The 19068-nt window shown below is 46.8% G+C and overlaps 1 protein-coding gene across 1 annotated transcript in view; it reads left to right on the top strand.

Annotated features, from left to right (window-relative positions):
- Positions 1-9556, top strand: part of LOC126538690 (mucin-6-like) — a 47400-nt gene extending 37844 nt beyond the window's left edge. Inside the window, exons 4-6 of the mRNA XM_072284094.1 lie at positions 2493-2604; positions 4072-4311; positions 9299-9556. Of these exons, the coding sequence (XP_072140195.1) occupies positions 2493-2604; positions 4072-4311; positions 9299-9501 (555 nt within the window). The 3' untranslated portion in view covers positions 9502-9556. The remainder of the gene's footprint in view (positions 1-2492; positions 2605-4071; positions 4312-9298) is intronic.
- The last annotated feature ends 9512 nt before the right edge of the window (positions 9557-19068 follow it).

The raw sequence follows: 19068 nt of genomic DNA, 5'->3' as shown, positions 1-19068 counted from the left end.
AGACACTTGGTGCCGTGTTGCCGAGGTGCTTAGCCTTGCTGCCTTTCTAATACAAGGCATCATGCGTATTGAAGAAACTGTTATGTCCTTAAGTACCAACATTGCTGCGACCTCTCTGCGTCTCATTGTGTCCGTCATTATATGACAGTTACTATTTTTCACACCTGGGCACTCTGTACGTCATTGTCAGAATCACTATGTTTCTAAGTAGGTAAAGTTACTTGTATAGGTGACAGAGCCATCTGTGCCACTACGTGCAGAAGGAAATTTTCTGAGGGGAACGTTCCACTCGAATTGCGTGTTTTGCTTTCTTCGAAATTTTATATTTCATTTTATTGTCATCTTGCTTCATCGTCGTGATCAAACAGTCGTTCAGCGCAATTCGCCCCACTTTGCTCAAACTTGAGTACTGCTGTCCCCAAATCTGTTTCGTTGCTTTGTCATTTCAGTCGCTCTTTATACTTTCCCATACAATAAACTCAGTCCTGGAAGAACGCGCACTCTAAGATGCTGCAGGGTTGCTCGCGTTTTGTGCAGGTAAGGCGAGAAATGCTATTCCAAACTGTCTGTCTACAATATCGTTTCGGTGAACCCATGATTCTAGTATGCCCGCAATTACAAGAGAAAAATGCATGACCTCTTCTGCTGAGTTGCAAGTTGTCGTCACGGCCGCGGAATTATATTAACAGCGCCTGTCGCTAAGAAATACGTAACGACGTATGGCCAATGACGAAGTAATTGTCATGAATGGTATTCAGGAAGCGTTTCTTACCATGAACAGCGGGATACCGCTGCAAAGCACGGATGTTGTGCGGTAACTCCAATGGCTTGCTCCCCATATCACGCATCTATACTGCAGTTCAACTGGTTAAGGGTCCATACGAGTGAATCTTATTTTTATCCCCCTTACTCTTAAGCATTAAATTCATTCTACTTTGTCGCCAACTGTCTGGTATTCGTCTATCTTTTAAAGTTTTTTCCACTGTTCTCACCAGAGCTTCCTTACTTTTTGGACCTAGTTCATTAATCAACCTAACGGGAACCTCGTCTAGCCCTGTGGCTGTGCGCTTAGGAATTTTCTCTTCGGCTTTCTTCCAGTTGAAATTTGTCAGCACCAGCCCTTTTCCACCTGGGTCTCTTTCATGCACTTTTTTTCTTCAAATACAACCTCTTTATTGCTTTGGAAAGATTCGGCTGTTATTTTTCGGTTGTAATTCATTGCCGCTTCCCCTTCCAGTCTGTGTTCATCTTCGTCTAGGATATGTTGTATTGTTGTTGACTTCCTGCCAAATAATGTTATGTGGTTCCAAAGTATCCTAGGTTCGGCATTCTATTTCTCACGTTTTTCACAGCCAACGTTCACTTTCATCTTTTGTCGTTGCTTGTACCAGTATTTGAACCACATATCTTTTCTCCCTGTATATTTTCCATTTACTGGCCACTTCATCCTGCGGCAACTGTGCTTTTTTTGCCTGTCGGTGCTCTCAGGATGCTTTCTGTCGTTCGGCGATCGCTTCTTGTACCTCCTTGTTCACCTTCTCGGTTTCTTTTTTTTCCTTTACAATGAACATGTTGTTTCTCTTTCCGTATTTCCGTCATTATCACCATTCGAAGCTAAAATTCGGACTGGTCATTTTGCACTCCTTGCTCTCTTTCTCAACTGTGTATATCGCATTTTCAAAATGCTGCGTTTACGGTCACTCCCTATGCTGCTATATATACCCTATGCTGCTACACCGACACGGCACTAGAAACGCCATCTAGGGCAGAATTCGGCAAAAATTTCTACAGACAGGTGTCCAACGCACTTTCGTCTTGCGGTCGCTGTGTGTGGGGATCGAGCCTGCGACCTTGGGCTCAGCAGGAGAACGCTACTGCCACGGGGTCACTGAGTTTGGTGAAGTCGCATAAGTGCGGTAGAAGTAACTGTCGTTACGGTGAAAGGGGAAAAGGCTTGATATTTCTTTTGCTATTTCTTTTGCTAGTCAAATAAGAAAAGAACAGAAGAAAAGAACAGGAGAAAAGCACCGAAAAGTGATGCAGACTTTTAATCTCCTGGTGACATGCTTCGGACCGATCGGCGGTTGAGGCTTTCTATTAGTGACTTCCTCCATTGGGTCACCAGCCTAATTGTTTTTTTTTTCTCTTTTGACCGTGCTAGTGCTTTATATTTGGCTCATTTGCAAGACACGTGGACGATTGTCTAGTTGCTAGATCACAGCCGGCGGAAAGGCTATATCTGAGCGGCCAATTACTCCGAAACAACATTTCGAAACCGCATGTGAGGGCATCAGCAGGAAGCAGAATAAACGAACGATCCGGCGTCTGCGACGGGTGTGCTCGCGAAGATACACGGCCGACTTCCCTTCGGAACTGCAGCAGGCACAGTGCAAGATTGAGAGAAGAGATTGCAATATTTAGCACCGCGTACCCTGTAATGACTGTTTGCGCGATATATTGAGGCGGGAACAAAAAGGGTGTAACTGTTCTAGCGATCACCACTTGTGCCCTATGGTTCCGAGCTTCGACGTCGACAAGTTTCAAGGATGAAGTGCTTTCTCTTGCTGCTGACCGCCGCGGTGGCGACCTGCGCTCCGAGTTCTGGTAAGACGTATGCGCACACATGCCAAAAGAAGTAGCAGGCACCTTACTTTGAGAACCCTGCAGTGCTGTTTTATAGCTAAATGCATAGCACGACTTAACTATTTCTAGCTTAAATCCATGGTGCGAACACTAAGGAATATGTCGCCACCTTCAATCTTATGACTCGTCGGCAGCTTACAAATAATACTGGTAGGCAGAGCTTTCCTAATGCCGTATTTCTTTAAATAAATAAACCTCTCAGCGCATGGGTCTTTTCTGTAACACGATGCCATTACCGGATCATGGACGAGGAGGAGAAAAAACTTTATTTGGTCTAATTGGCTAGAAATTAGCGGTGGCAGATGTGGTCGGCCGTCTTCAAGGTCTTCTTCCCCATCTGCGCAGGGTCGACGCCCGTATTCCAGGGCACCACTGAGGGTGGCTAGTCGGTGAGCGTGCCTTACTAGTCCATGCTGGACTTTCGGGTCGCTGCTGGAGAGCACCCTCTCCCACTGCTCCCCACTCGGGTCTTTTATTTGAAGGAATTGTTGATTCTGAACGCATCCCCTTGTAATGTGATATAAGGTGGGCTTGGCGCCGCACCAGGGGCAAATGTCTCTATACTGGGTGGGAAACATCTTGCTTAGTGTGTTTAGATTTGGGTATGTTCCTGTTTGCAGCCTCCTCGAAGAGGTTGCTTCATGCTGATTTAGGCTGTTGTGGGGTGGAGGGTATTTGATTCGGACTCCTTTATAGTAATTCAGTATGTTTGAGTAGCTTTGGTTGACTGGTATGAGTTCCTCAGGGTCGGTGCTTGCGGCCGCTCGGTTTGTGTGCTCTCGAGCTGCCTTGTCCGCCCTTAGGTTCCCTTCTATTCCAGCGTGTCCCGGTACCTAGAAAATTGTATGCCTGACTTTGTTGTTAGCCCTGCAGGAGCGCAGGATGTGAAGAGCTCAGCGTCCTATTCTGCCGTTCATGTAATTCCGACACGTAGCTTGCGAGCCAGTGAGTATTGTTAAAGACCTTTCGGATCGGTAGCCCTCCACTGCCGCTCGAGCTACGGCTATTTCCTCAGCTTCCGTCACCGAGCAGTCCTTCATTGACGCGCTGCTGATCTCTTGGATGTATTCATGAGGTACGTTTTTTTTGTTCCCCAAAGCCGATGTCGAGCATTATGACTACGAGATCAGGAGTGATTTGCTTAGCTAAGATTGGTAAGCGCTACAATGCAACTTTGCCTCATTTGCATGTACCCAACAACCCAAGTAGTCTATTCCCAAATTGTCTGTGCGGGCGGGTTTTTATACCCAGTGTCAAATACTGAGTGACCCAAGGAGAGAGGCTAGAAACGGACATCATGCCGGAAAGTGCGTGAAGTTCCCAAATATTGCTATTAACAATCTTTGGAAGGGGGTATTCTTGAGCAGAAAACTTAAGTGATGACGGCGACCGCGTCTCCATGCCTACAAATGCGTCGCTCTTATGCAGACAGCGAAAGTGTTACGCTGCTGTCCAAGTTACTGCCGGCCGTTCAAGACTGCGGCCTCAACGAGGTGTGGAAGCAGTGCGTGAGTAGTAGCTGCGCCGAGGCCTCCTGCAGCAGGCCCATCATCGGGCCCGCCTGCACGGCCGACTGCCGCCAGGGATGCTACTGCGCCGACGGATTCTACCGCAATGACGAACGAAACTGCGTACGGCTGGACGAGTGCCCGCCAGAAGGAAGCAGAGGTACGTCGCGCCCCACGACGCAAAGTAACTCGAAACGGGTGCCATTTATTGATGAAGTGCAAGGCGAGCAACAGCAGCAATATGGCGCACTAGATTACTCATTAGGAGCTACCTTCGACTGTAAGGTTTGCTGTGGCGGTGTCTGGGGGTGACACCTGTCAGCCGTCTGTCGTGAATGCCGGGTAAACGAGCAGCAGTAGGATAATAAAAAGTAACGACTCCGCATGGAAGACTGATTCCATCGAGCGTAATGTCTCTAGTTATCACATGTGCGCTGTGAGAGATGCCTTTGTGAGGTGCTCCCCATTAGCTTTGACGTTAAAGAGCAGCGCTCAACCAGTTCCAATATGGTGAAACGTGATTACTATAGTGGAGTAAATGAAAGGCCATTTTCGCTTTGTCAGTTTCACGCCGAAACCACAACGCGAGTACGTCGTTACGACGTCACAACTTATGGATTGTGTTTTGGAATCGTGGGTCTTTTAAAGGCAGGAAATGTTCTCCTTCGCTCATTTAAAGTAGAATGCGACTCGTCGTTATCACTGAACAATAACGTAAAGCATAAGGGACGCTGTCAAAATTCATGACGTTGCGCAAAGCTGGTGTCCATTGCTCACTTGGGCGTAGCCGCCTGTATTTAGTTTCTGCTTATACTTTCTGGCTTAACCAGCCGCCGCCGCTCACGTTAAACATTTGAGGCGTGCCAAAAATGTAATTTACTAATGCAAAATAAGATTTACCGCAATTCTTGAGAGTCGCTTTACGTGGGCTAAAAGCCTGGTAATTAGGTGGTTTTGCATTCCACCCCGTTTAAATTGGGCCGCGTGACCTCGACACTAACCAAGGTCTTCGTGCTCAGCATCAGAAAGCCGTAAGTAGTGAGCCGCCGCATCGGGTCTCTGTATAAAAGGTGCCACCTAAATTCTGTTCCTGTCATTTGGTACTGTAAGGTTAACTGACCATTGTCAAAAATGCTTACCCTTGTAGAAGATATACACCGAATTACAGAGGAGCGTTTACATAGCACGATCGCACATGAGCCATCACGCATACTACAACGTCTCCCTGTGTTGTTTCGCGGAGGGCGGTAGTTTTTAAGGGTAATCAAATGGTGTTTCGTGCATACTTTAGTGTTTGCTCTTGGAAACTGCGCCAACAAATTTTATTATGACGTTCGCTGCCAAAGAGGGCTCAGAAAAAGAATGGGATGGGGGGGGGGGGGGGGTCCCTTGCCGAGTAGAACTGTTGTTCCGAGTAGTCGTGGTTAGAGTTTAGCTGGAGCCTCTCGTCGTGGCGCTGAGTCCAGTTCTACGCACCCATTTGCATGCCAAGCCACGAGTGGTGGCCGTAGTATTGGACGTAGTTTCTGTATTCTAGCGGTGTAGTTCTGCTATAGGTCCAGTGTGATAAAAAAACAAAAAAAACATGCGCACTCAGAAAAAATAGATAATTGGGCATTCTGTATCGTGGTCGCCGCCGCAGCGGCGTTACGTGAAATAACTTGTGCGGGCTTCAGACTATATGGGCACTAGTGTAGAAAGATGACTGGACGTAACCAAATACACTAGTTAAAGTTATTGAAGCATTAGGAAGGCTACATGCCTGACTTATGCAACAGCTAGTGGGGGTCCTACGGTTTAATTTTGCAATCGTGCTCGCTCCTTGTTAGTAGTTGGCCCCTTAGTTCTGCGACTGTGTTTGGGCACTAGGCTAAAGAAATAACCACCGTACTGGTGGCGTCCGAGATTGCCCAGCGGCGCCTAAGCGCGTGGCACTAGAAGATGGTTGGGACTGCGCTTGCCTGGAAAAATGGACACGTTCTGTCGTGGTCGAAGAGATTAAGTATGTTTCGGCATATGTAATTGGTGTGGACATAGTTGAACAAGCTCGAAATGTTTTCAACGAAGCGCACCCGCGTGAGGCCTTGTGACTTCTGATGAGCACTGGGTTCAGTTTGATGGTCTATACTTAATATGGCTGAATGAGTTCTGTCACAAACGCAACCCATCCAGTGCGTATCGACAAACGTACTGCTGAGCTGGGCCTCTCTGAACGCCGAATTAAAGGCTAAATTTAGCTCCGATTACGTCATGCGGGGCGCGACAGTGGCGCTGTCTGCTCACGCTGCGTATGCACAATCGAGTAATGGCGTCTTTCCTGTACACAATGTAAAGCGCCTGGGGGTTCATTTTGCAAATATATAAGGAATAACGCGATAACATGTTTTGGTTACATGCGGTGTTAACGAGCGACCCCCTCGCCCCCCGCCACCTATCCGATTTTAAGGAGAATGCACGTCAGAAACGCGATAGTATGCGCGAGTGAGCGTCGTAGAACCCTTGGCTTGAACTGTCTCCTTGCAGCAAACCGAACAGCAAGTCAACAGCATAGACGCAGCTGCATGACAAAAAAACACTTTGTTATAACAAAGTGAAGGCACAAAAGGCAAAGGGACCTTGTTGGCGCACCTTGGGGCGATTCGTGCATAAAATTGGCTCTTTTTTCTGGCAACATGTGTGCTTTCCTGCTGCGATATAATCTAGCGAGTACAGCGCGACATGTACACGTGTGAGCAAAAGTATACTAACCAGGGTTTGCGCGATAAAACTTAATTTCTCTGCTGTCTGCGAGTGCAACTTGAAATTAAAGACGGCAATCCAAACTTGGCTATACTAATTTCCTAGCGCACTCGTTAGTTGCTGTTTGTGCGCGCTAATTACGAAGAAATTCTGTTTTTTTCGTTGACCCTGTGGTTTGCATACTTTTGCTCACGGGTGTACATATATGCGTGAGCCTCCGAGACCTCCGCTGAGAAGCAATGCGCGCCGCCCCAAAGATATCTGCCCCGTCGCTACGCCAAACTTAGCGGTGCTTTACAAGCTGCAGACCCCGCTCGGCCGTACGGACCGCTTGGGCAGGGTTCGAGGTTGTTTGGAAAGCGGCTGATATCGTGCGTACGGCGATGTTCCCATTTTCCCCCCCAAAAAAGAGAAGCACCACTTAGCATTCATTGCGCAACTGTATAACTATGGTATGTTCGACAGATATGTATTTGGAAATGTACTGTCTCAAGCACACGCGTGGAATTCCGAACGGCTATTTTCTTGAACACGGTATCCCCAACTCCTTTATTCGTTTACAATCAACATTACTGAAAACGCCTTTTCTAAAAAAAGGTAGTTTTCTGAACACGTATTGGTTGTAGACATAAAATTCTGAAGGCGCGTCCCCTATAGATGACCAATTCTAAACGCCTGCTTGCTGTAGAAGTTTCTTGGACACATTTTCTGTATATGTGTATAAAGTATTCTCAAGAACGTTTCTGTATGAAAGAAGTATTACGACCACCTCTCACTGCCTGTAAGGCTACTATTCTGAAAGTAAGTAGGGCTGCAACTGGGGCTATTTCGTTGTATGCATTATTGGACAAACACACTATTTGTCGCAAAACGGCTTCAATACGCGAGAAAACAGGGAACGGGACGGACATGGTTCCGTACACGGTTCGGCAGTCTCTTCTGTAAAACAGCGCACGTATTCGACCCAACAGTATTCTGAGCACGCGTTCCTTCGTAACTGTATCATTCTAAGCAGCTATGCTCGATGAAAGTGGTATAGTACTAATTGCGGTTAATTGAGTTGGAGTGGCGCGAAACCGAGGTGGGGAAGCGAAAGGCCGTACACCACCAGCTATTTATTTCATATAGGCGCGATATTGTGAAAAATTAAGATGTTGGAGTTTTAGGTGCCAGAGCCACGTTTTCATTATGAGGTGAATGCTGTAGCATATGGCAATCCAGATTAATTTATGCCACCTCGAGCTTTTTAACGTACACGTAAATCTAAGTACTCGAGTTTTGTTTGCATTTCCGGGTTCGAACTCGCCACAACGAGTTCAGCGGCGCATCGATATCGTCACTGGTCTACCAGGGCGTGAAATAATTGTTTGGCAACCTATTGCTTCTGACCTTCCACGACGTGACTGCACCATTGTAAACCACCTGTGCATTGGAGTAGCGTTTTCAAATGGTGTACATCATTCTGATCAAATGGCCCATAGCCCACTTTGTGACGTCTTTTGTGTCCTCGTTTCCAACCCGTAAAGAACAGCCCTCGCAGCCACGCTTGATGAACTGTACAAGGGCCCGCTCACAGGAATTAAAATTCTTAGAAAGTGGCCTACGCGAACATCAGGGCGCGCCGATGTGAATCCGCTGCTACGTTATTTAAAGGACAAGAATGTGTGACAAGTTGTGACTTTGCACTGCGTCACGTAGAATGTATTAGCTGGATGTTGACACTGTGTATGACTATGTAGCGCATTGGCAGACTGTGTGACAGCGTAGGCAGAAACAGTTCTGTATTGTTGTTTGTGTGTATAATTAAATGCAAAGCATTTCTCGGTGAACATTTGCCACTATCCGTCCATCCGTCCGTCCGTCCGTCCGTCCGTCCGTCCGTCCGTCCGTCCGTCCGTCCGTCCATCCGTCCGTCCGTCCGTCCGTCCGTCCGTCCGTCCGTCTGTCTGTCCGTCCGTCCGTCCTCCTACGTCTTGGTGCTCTCATGGTTGTTTCGTTAACTGGGTATGTACCAAAATTGGTATAATATATCAAGAGTGTATGACGAATATAAATGACAGGTCATGAGAGAAATGTCGTGACATGCGTGTCATGTAGGTAATTAAACAGCCGCCTACGTCTTGGTGCTCCCATGGTCGTTCCGTTAACTTACTAGGTTCCCCGCATACTGTTTCGCATAACACCGATTCCGACCGGGCGTGGGATCTACCGGCTTTCTTTCTTTCCCTTTTTCTCATTCTTCATCTTTCATCTTCTTTGATCTTTCGCGCCCTCTTCCCCGGTACAGAGTAACCAACCAGAGATGCCCTCTGGTTAACCTCCCCATCCTTTCCTTTGCCATTCTCTCTCTCCCTCTCGTATTCTCTGCCGCATATGCGCAATCACTTATACCTCTCTCCGCTATGCAGGAGGCCCTCGACCGCCATGCAGTGAGAACGAGGAGTGGAAGGTATGCGTGAGTAGCTCCTGCCCGGAGGCCACGTGTGAGAAGAAGACCATCGGTCCCGGATGCACGCCCGACTGCCAGCGAGGTTGCTACTGCGCCGATGGATTCTACCGCGACGCCCAAAATAACTGCGTCCGCGAAGACCAGTGCCCAGTGTCAGTGTAATCTCGAGTAAACGAGTACTACCGACCGATAAAGTATGCCCTCACGTTGCATACTACTTCCACTTCATGTGTCTTGGACAAGCGCAACGCACTGGGAAGCTCTATATACCATGTGTCCCAGCTAATGTTAGCCATGCCGTTCAACGAAAAAAAAAATTAAAGAAAGATAGACCACGTCTTAAAACCGTATCTTGCACTGTATTGGTTTATATTGTTTTTTTTTTTCATTGAACAGCTTCGCTAATGTTGGCTGGGACACCATATATACATGGCAATTTCGAACCCGCTCGCACTGAGGTCGTGATATCCCTGCAGTTTGTGAAACGTAGGGAAGTAGCATCAAAATCATGTTCTGTTAACGTTTGTTGCTATTCATTAGAAAGATTTGGTGACCGGGCTCGAGGCCTTCGCATTTAATGATGGTTGGGAAGTCTTAATGAATGCGTGGTTGCGGATTGCAAACGACGGCAGGATGATTGGTCGTGTAAACGTTGCCGTGTTACCTCGGATGCCTGATTCCTAACAAAAAGAGCAGCCGCAAGATTATTCTTATAGACCAAAAATGATCTGATCGAGGCCGTCGATCAAAAAGAGTTGCTGAAATATAGCACAATAGCGATGAAATGGTCCTCTTGCGCACTAAAGCCGGCGCTACCTAATGGAAATAGTGGCGATGATTGAATATTAATCTGAAATTGAGACATATAGGGCGTTTTATGGAGTAGTAGATGATAACGATACTCAAAAGCTATATTGAGCGGTAAATGATATCGAGCTCCAATGAAGCCTAGCAGCGCCTTCAGCCTTCAGATTTCTAATCTAAAATGCTGCAAAAGTGATAACTTAGCCGTAGGTAACCAAACATGGAAAAAGTGGCTGCTGTTTTGATAAATGATGGACGCATATTTGCTACCTTCAAATAGAAGAAAGACGTTGCATATCTCTACATTGCCCACCTCTAATTTAAGTAGCTACACAAAAGTCAGAACCCAAAAGAAAACAGGGGCCGTATAACATAAAACTATTCCAATATGTTTTTATTGCAATCTCCTGATGTGAAATTTGCGTAACCGCCTACGCAAGCATCGGGCGGTCACACGCAGGGTTGTCTGAGCAAACCAATCAAATGCCCCCCTCGTTCATAGGAGATCACTTTTGTTTGCTTGAAAAACGAATAACATTGTCTACACTGAGCGGCTTGTCTTATCTAATTGGCTCACAAGAGGCGAGGAGCATGTTCAAGTGGAGAAGGGTTCGATGGGGCCGAGCCACTGCACTGAATATCGATAACCGGATGAAGAGGGCGGTGCCGGCGTCTGCGATTGGTCCGCTTTCTCTTACTTAGCTTGCTGTGGCTCGTCGACGATCGCGGCGGCATGCAGCGGAAGCTTAAGAGTGACGCTAAAACGGATCCTCAGCAAAGAAGAGTTGGCAGAACGAGGTCGTAAACGTGCAGAAAGTTCTCGAAAACGTTACATGGCCACGCAAAAAGTTTTATTAGACGCAAATAAACCCATGCTCTCCGGCAGGGGCGAGTAGTCAATGTCGGAGCGATTGGGGGCAGCCATCTTTTATTCCTTTCGGAACGGGGCAGCCTGCGGCTATTCAGAAGAAAATTCAGCTTTGTTTGCCGTATTAATGCATCTTTAACGCGTACACGTCACTTTGACGCGGTAACTTTTTGCGGTTTTGTGACGTCGCGTGAGAGGCAGGTGAAGTGAGTGCAGCCCGAAAATATTTTAGCAATAGCCGAGGGCTATTGCGAGGGCTAATGGCAAAAAGGCGTCGAAATAGAAATAACTATTTTTGCTTTGTTCGGTCAGATTATGCATAATCAGTGTGTACACGTCATATGATATGGGCAGCTATCGCGGTTTTTGTGACGTCGCGTGACAGGCAGGTGAAGTGGGGTTGGTCCAAAAAAGCTTTTGACTAATCGGGTTGGGCTGATTGCAGAATTGGAATAGAAAAGTTTGGAATAGTTTTACGTTATAGCGCCCCAGACATTGCCTTCGCATGAAAGTACAGGAATCAAGCCATTGAATGGGCCAACGTCGGGTCACATTAATCACTTATATTGAACTTATCATAGAGGAACACTCTACTGAATAGTTTCCGAGAATGTTGCTCGCTTCCACAATTTTTCCGAGGGCCAGTAGCGCTCATCTTTGCGATGAATATGTTGGCTATGCACTTAAGACTCTCCCGAGTATGAAGGGTCTGTGGACAATATGAGCCACGCCTCAGTCAGGGACTTCGGGCCAACGTTAAGCACCCGGGGTTCTTTAACACGCACCTAAATCTAAGTACACGAGTGTTTTTTGCGTTTAGTCACCGTGAAAATCCGAGTTAGAACCCATGGCCTCAAGCTTAGCAGCGCAACGCCATAGCCATTAAGCCATGCATTGTGGTGGGTGCTCTATTCCCTGCAGCACAGAAGGCGAGGGCCTGAGGAATTACGGCCGATATACCACAGGGGGGTCTTTTTTATGTTGCTACCTCTGTGCTGCTTTTTTGTCTCGTGCACTGTAGTGCGAATGGCAGCGAGAGCCTCGTGAACGAGTGATGATCTTTAAGTGGGGCGTAAATATTGGTAAACCCGAACCGATCGTTTCCTTAGGGTCGCATTTAATTCAAATGGCGGACCGCCTCAAGAGATGCACTTGATGAAAGTAACTTTGACCAGACTCTTGCGCCGTCTTGCTGAGATGCTTAGCCTCGCTGCCCTTCTAATTGAAGACATCATCGTATTGCAGAAACCATTATGTCCTCAAGTATCAGCATAGCTGCGATCTCTGTGCGTGTCATTGTGTCCGTCATTATATGACTTAATTTTTTTTCACACTTGGGGACGCTGTACGTCATTCTCATAATTACTATGTTGCTAATCAGGTAATGTTACTTGCATACCTTACTTTGCTTACTGTAATAAATGCCATTAAAGAAAAGATTCTGCGCGTAGCCGCACAGTTGGCTGTGTCACTACGTGCAGAAGGAAATTGAGGGAAATGTTCCAATCTAATCGTGCGTTTTACTTTCTTCGAAAAATTTTTTTCATTTTAGTGTCATCTTGCTTCATCGTCGTGATCAAACAATCGTTCAGCGCAGTTCACCCTAACTTGCTCAAACTTTAGCACTGCTGCCCCCAAATCTGTTTTGTTGCTGGTTCATTTCAGTCGCTGTTTATAGCTCTTATGTTTATGTCAACTAAGTTAACCCATACTCTTCAAGAGTTTACATTTTCTATCCTATTTGACTTTTCTCAAAATATTCCAACTTCGTTTTTTCACGAAGAGACGAAAAGTAGTCTGAGTTTTTACTCGCACAATGTTTAAAAAAAAAAGTCGGCGGTGGGAAGGGGGGGGGGATTATTTTTTATCGTTCTTCATCCACACTTCATGCTTCAGCCACGGGATTACGTTCGCGGGACCTTCTGGTGCGACGCGAGTCCACCACAAGTAGGTAATTAGTTCTGCAGCGGCGTTAAACACAAAACTATAAAATGCCGGCAATTCGCCTCACGGGTATTTTTCGCTGTCACGGGAACCCATACACGAATTTACCGGCAATATCCAAAAAGCGCTATCCTCATAAAATAACAATTGTCTGAGATACTGTGACTATAAACAATCTAACGATTATTTCTCATATAATTAGTCTTATCAGAAAAATACTGCGTATAGAAACCGGCGAGTTCTAAAATATGTTGGGTTAAGCAATCCGCACAGTGGCATGTTTTTTCATTCTTTCTCCGTTCATTGGTTTTGTTTGGCATTAAAGTTTTTTTCGGTCTTCGGCGTGTCGGCCTTGAGCGTAGAAATAAACAAAGAAGATATCCGAGTGAAAATCACAGAAATCTCTGAGTGAATAGTTCTATAAGCCATAAAAGTACATTTTATAAAATCTAACTCAGCTAGTAATTACTAATGGCCGAGACAGTGAGCAGACAAAACGCATTAAAAGGATCCGTAATGATGATGATGATTATATGGATTTCCCACAAAATTTTCTTAAGGCAACATCAATTCAAATAAATTAGCGAGAGACCGCCCTAAACCAGGTGTATGAAGATGCATCTAAGATTGAAAGCAGATATGTGTTAGCTAGGAAAGAACATAAAGCACACGTCAAACTACCGCTGGCCTTTATTACAAAATATTCCAACATGCTGCAAATATAAAGACCATTCTATGGAAATAGTGTCCAATATTATCAAGCGATGAGCGCCATTAAATAACGTTCTCTGTGTAATCAGGGTCACTTAGCGTATTGTAGACTTTAACGACATGTTAGTGTCACCGCAAAAGTGAGGGCGCTGTACCCTTAACATAGCCTATTCTTGTCACTGCTGTAAGACATGTAGACACGTTCAAATTGACATAAAAATTATAAGCGCTACAACTGAGTATGTGTAGGAAGTAGCGCCAGTTTCACCTGCACTAGTTCTAGCGCAACTTATGTGCTGGTATGCTTGCTCGTCCTGCCAGAGATTACATTGGAGAAACTGCACATTCAGTGATTCTTAAATTACATGGGTATCGTACGTTTTTTACGCCTCAAACACTTCCTAAACTCCTAGACTTTTGTTTCGGCACCGGTGGGATACCTCTTTCTTCATTAAACGTTGCGACCGCTTGTTTGGTGTATACTATAGTGTTGCCTTTTATTTTGAATGCATCGTTAAGCACTGAAGTCCTTCGAGCGGTGTGGAAAGTGGGACCCACCCTTTTCTGCCGTGCCAAATGTTAGGTACTGTGCCGCGTAGACGACGCGGCTGATAAAGAAGGCTTCCACTAAATGAATTAGGCCGACCTCCTTCATGCCATAGCGTCTATTGGCAATCTGTTTGATGAGTCTTAGTGTTTGCTGTGCATTCTTCCCTAGCGCATTGATGGTATCGAGGTTTCTGCTTTCCCCATAAAACCAAAGTCCTCAGACTTTCATCTGGTCTACGTATCGGGCCCCGGTTCCCCTTGATGTTAGTGTTTGGCTTTCCTCCGTATTGGTTCCTGGTCGTAGGGTACACCAGCGGGAGTTCGGACATTTGCGCGAAGATACTGAGTCCCTTCTCTGCCGCGTAGCGTTCGACGGTCTCTGTGGCCTGCTGGAGGGGTCCCTTGATTTGGCCCTCGCTGCCGCCTGTCACCCACAACGTTATGTCGTTGGCGTACAGGCTCTGGTTCAGGTCGCGGATTTTGCTGATGATTTGAGGCCGGCCGATCACGGCCACGTTGAACAGAAAGGGGGACAATACAGAGCCCTGAGGCATTCCCGTAATACCAAGTTCTATGTCGTTCGACTTGGTTTCTCCTACCGTGATTTGAGCGGCGAGGTTTCAGATAAAGCCCCGCACATGGGTGCAGGCCTTGCGAGCCACCTCCCGATCCCGAAGGTTTACTTGGACCGCCTTGTGTGCAATATTATCGAAGGCCTTTGTGAAGTCCAGCCCTCAGATGGATTTCAGTCCCGCTCCTCTGCCCCACGCGTCGAGTATTTGATGTTTTATTGGGAGTAGGAATCCTTCGTGGACGGTTTTGGCCTGAAACAATTATCCAGAGTGGATACAGGCCTCCGTCCTCCATATAGTTGCTTAATCTAGTGAGAAACACGTGCTTCATTAGCTTCCCCTGGCAAGAGTTCGGAGAGATGGGCCTGAGCTTCTGAATCAGTAATTACTTGCTTTATTTAGGATCATCACCACGTGCGCAGTTTTCTCACTGCCGCGGTATTTCGCCCGCTCTTTGTTCGTAGCCTGAGTTTCTCGGCCCTCTCCTCGGCCTCCATGATTTTCTGGTCCATCGCGGGGTTTTCCCTGCCAATGTAGTTCTCGCGTAAAGCTTCTTATGTGTCGGTTTCTATGCGGCGAATGAGTTCGTCGTCGGTTACCGCTTAAGTGTGGGTGATCTTGTTCAGTTTCTGTTTCTGTATAATTCTGCTACCCTCTGGAGCTAAGAGACATCGGAGGATGTTCCACGTTTTGCCCAGCCCGAGCTGGCCTTCGATGCTGTTCCATGTAGAATCCCCTTGCTCTCGGACTAAGCGGTTGACGTGATCCTCAATCTCCCTGTCTAAGCATGCTATTTGCTTCCGAAGGGCCTGATTCAGCCTCTTGCGCCTCTAACGTCTCTGTGGGCTGCTGCGTGCCTCGCACAGGTGGAGAAGTTTGCTGTCGGCTGCTTCGAGCCCTGCTTCTTCGGGAATTTCTCGAGTAGCGTGCTTTACCACCTTGCGTATCTGTTGTGTCCATTTACCAATGTCTGCCAAAAATTTCTGCCCTATAGATGTCTGCCATTGTATTGTGTGGCTGTGCCTGTCTGAATATATCCCAATGTACCATCGTCAATTTCCTACCCTTCATTTTTGTGGGTTCCGTGTGTATTGTTATAGCTATAATTAAGTGGTAGCTGCCGAGCTCATGCTATGTGTTCGCGCACTTGGGGTCCTGTGTATGCTATGCGAACGTGAGGCCGGGTGTGGTGTACACGCTCATGATGTTACCCTCGCGCGTGGGCTGTTGAGGATTCGTAATGAAATGAGTGTGATGTCCTGCTGTTGCTCGCCTATCCAGAGATTCCGTCCTTTGACGGTTACTCTGCGATAGCCCCACGCGGGGTGCGGTGCGGTAGTCTCCGACTACCACCGCCGTGTTTTATTTGGCTATGTTTAGGGTTTTTAAGAACAGGGGCCTGAACCAACTCCTGTGTCTTGGAGCTGTATATATTGAGGACAAAGAAGCTGACGTTGTTCTTATGTGTCCTAACGACTTTTAGTATGACGTGCTCTACGTTCGACACTGCAGTTTTGGGCTGCATCACTGCCAGGTTTCTGTTGACTCAGGTTACAACTAGTGCTTTGTCGTCAGAGCCTCCGTACGACTTGTATCCCGATAATTTTGCCGGTCCCATATGCTCCTGCAGGGCTATGATATCTGGGGCTTCTTTTATCTAAGAACTGCTGCAAATCGAGATGTAGAAATATCAGGCTTAACGGAATAACCAACCGAATAACCGATCACTCCTTTTATCCGGTCTTACAATTTTAAAGCAGCATCAAACCAGTTCGATGCTGCTTCCCTGATTCTTAGGGTACACAAGGCACTTTACGAAGTCTATATATCTGTTTGTATCTTTCTATGTACTCCTGTATATAACCGTTTTCTGGCCTTTCTGGGTCACTGGTCTCTGCTCGAATGGGTAGAGGTACCTGAATGGTACCTGCTCGAATGGGTAGAGCGTCGGGCTGCTGTTATGACGGAACAGGGTTCTAAACCAACCATCGGACCAACTTGAGTCACTGAGCATTTGGAAATGCATACATACGTACAGCTTTTACAGTAAGAACCTTTTTTCACATCGACATGGGTCACTGCTTCGAAATGCGGGACTTGTTGGGTGTTGCTGTTCGAAGAACTCTTTGTCGCCGACTTGGATCACTGGGTGCGTGTAACACTCGGTCTGTGCTGGTCCCCTATGAACCTGTTTGACACCAACTTGGTTAACCAGAAATGTGCTACTGGGAATGTGCCGCTCTACAATAACGAAAAACACCATTAACTTTATCTCATGCTGAGCGGAATTAACGCACGTCCTAATGGTTGCTCAAGGGCCGCTACCCGATGCCTTTCCCGAGACAAAGGAGTTTCGCAAAATGGCGGCGTGGAAGTCGACCAGCGGAAGGCTGTACTTTTCAATGGGCCCACGATTTGGCTTTGCTGCGTGAAGTAACGCGCAGAACCCATTCCAAGACACGGCATGGTGGAAAAAAAATATGTTATTTGTTTTTAGAAAGTGTTCAGTATGCGCGGTTTGCGCCAAAGGCTCGACCTGTTGTTGGTACAGTTCGTCGCAAATGACCGTGCTAGCTTCACAAAGTGAGTACTTCATTTTTGTTTATCTCCATATGTTCCATGTTTTGTATCCGTATTAAACGTAACGTTTTTTAAAGGCCTAAGCGTAGTCCGACGTAGCATGAAGGCGCGGAAATGTTACGTCTTGTTGGCGAGAGCAACAGCGTCTAGAGTCCAACCGATGGTTGGACGAACTGGCGCACAGGGCCAACGCACTCCGACGCGCCTGGCGCCTAACGACGCTCGCCCGCTTACGTGCGTAGGAGTTTCCAAGTACTAAAAGCCTTGATGTGACACGCACTGCTACGTTCCGCAAAGCGCTTGCGTGCGGCGTGCCTATCGTCATGGCGCATTACTAACACTGTCTATTATGATCGATACATGCGGTTAGCGAGATTGGTCGGCAATGTGAGCAATAACATAAAAAACACACTGATGAACGTTTTAACAGAGTGTGCTATAAGTTCGGTGCAGCCTTATCGCATAATCCAAGATATATTAACACTAAAATATGTTCTGCCACTCTCGTTACTCGAGGAGCGAGTTATGTGCCGAGTCCCACGGCTGATTAAGATAGAACGCGCTAATTAACTAAGTGCGAAAGTAGGCCAACCTGCCGACAGCCGTCTCTGCTCGTATTTCACGTTTGAAGGCCATGTGATTTTATATTCAAACCCTGATCGTTGGATGCGTTTGTACGAAGCAAAATAATTACGAGCTTTAGCTGCACACCAATTTAGTCAAAGCGCTTTGTCCCCAAGGAAGAACACTAAGTCATGCAAGCTAATTCTTATACCTTGCAAAAAACATTCACCAGGCTTGGAATGAAGCGAGCTTGCGACCAATGATACCTTTATGGGCGTACCCATTCGGTAGTATAAGCCTCCTCTCCACCTCACTGGCATTTGGGATACGACAGACTGACGCCTCACGACTTTTCCATCTTGTTGATATCCACAATGGCATGCAACAATGCTCTCGTGATCTCGTTTTGCAGCGTTAATTTGACCACACCTCCGAAAGATATCTTAACGTGCGACCTATCTGCGCAGCAGACGCAGTGGATCCGAAATTTCCTCGCATGGATCACGGATAGAAAACTTAGTGGCGCGGCCCGGGTGCCATGCTCGCGTTGTGAAAAATAAAGCAGAAAAGAGATGGATAGGACGGGATGTGTTGCAGGCGCATATAAGTAACCATACATGGCAGACATAGAAGTTTCCAGGAATAGAGAAGCGCTAAAGGCGATATTAACAAAATGCTAGACTGATAAGCCTTTGCAGATCTCTTGAATAGCTAAAGCATGCAGGGTGCACTATTTATCACTGCATCGTTTGGAACGGGATGCCAATAAATCATCATCATCATCGTCATCATCGGCAATACTGTAGCGCCGCTCTTATCTGGGGTGTATTCCGTAAGTGCCCACCTAACGGACATGTCCATTTCGTATGCTGCTGAAGTGTTGATTGGCTGCGGGTGCCTGTCTCCTTCTGACGTGCACCGTAGTCCAGGCAAACGGAACTTCAGCAGCAAACGAAATGAATGTGTCCATTAGCTGGACACTCACAGAATACTGTAAGACGTTTGTATCCGAAGGGTACGGCCGTTAGTCAGTACCGTATCGACGTTACCAGTTCTTCTAACCGCACTAAGGCCAATAATATCCCAGTCAGTACCTGATAATTCCTCAAGGAATCCTGCTAAGCCAGGCTCACTCGA

Source organism: Dermacentor andersoni, chromosome 8 (assembly GCF_023375885.2).
Source record: "Dermacentor andersoni chromosome 8, qqDerAnde1_hic_scaffold, whole genome shotgun sequence".
Lineage (NCBI taxonomy): Eukaryota > Metazoa > Arthropoda > Arachnida > Ixodida > Ixodidae > Dermacentor > Dermacentor andersoni.
Note: the sequence above shows the minus strand (reverse complement) of the source record. Positions and strands in the feature narration are given on the sequence as shown.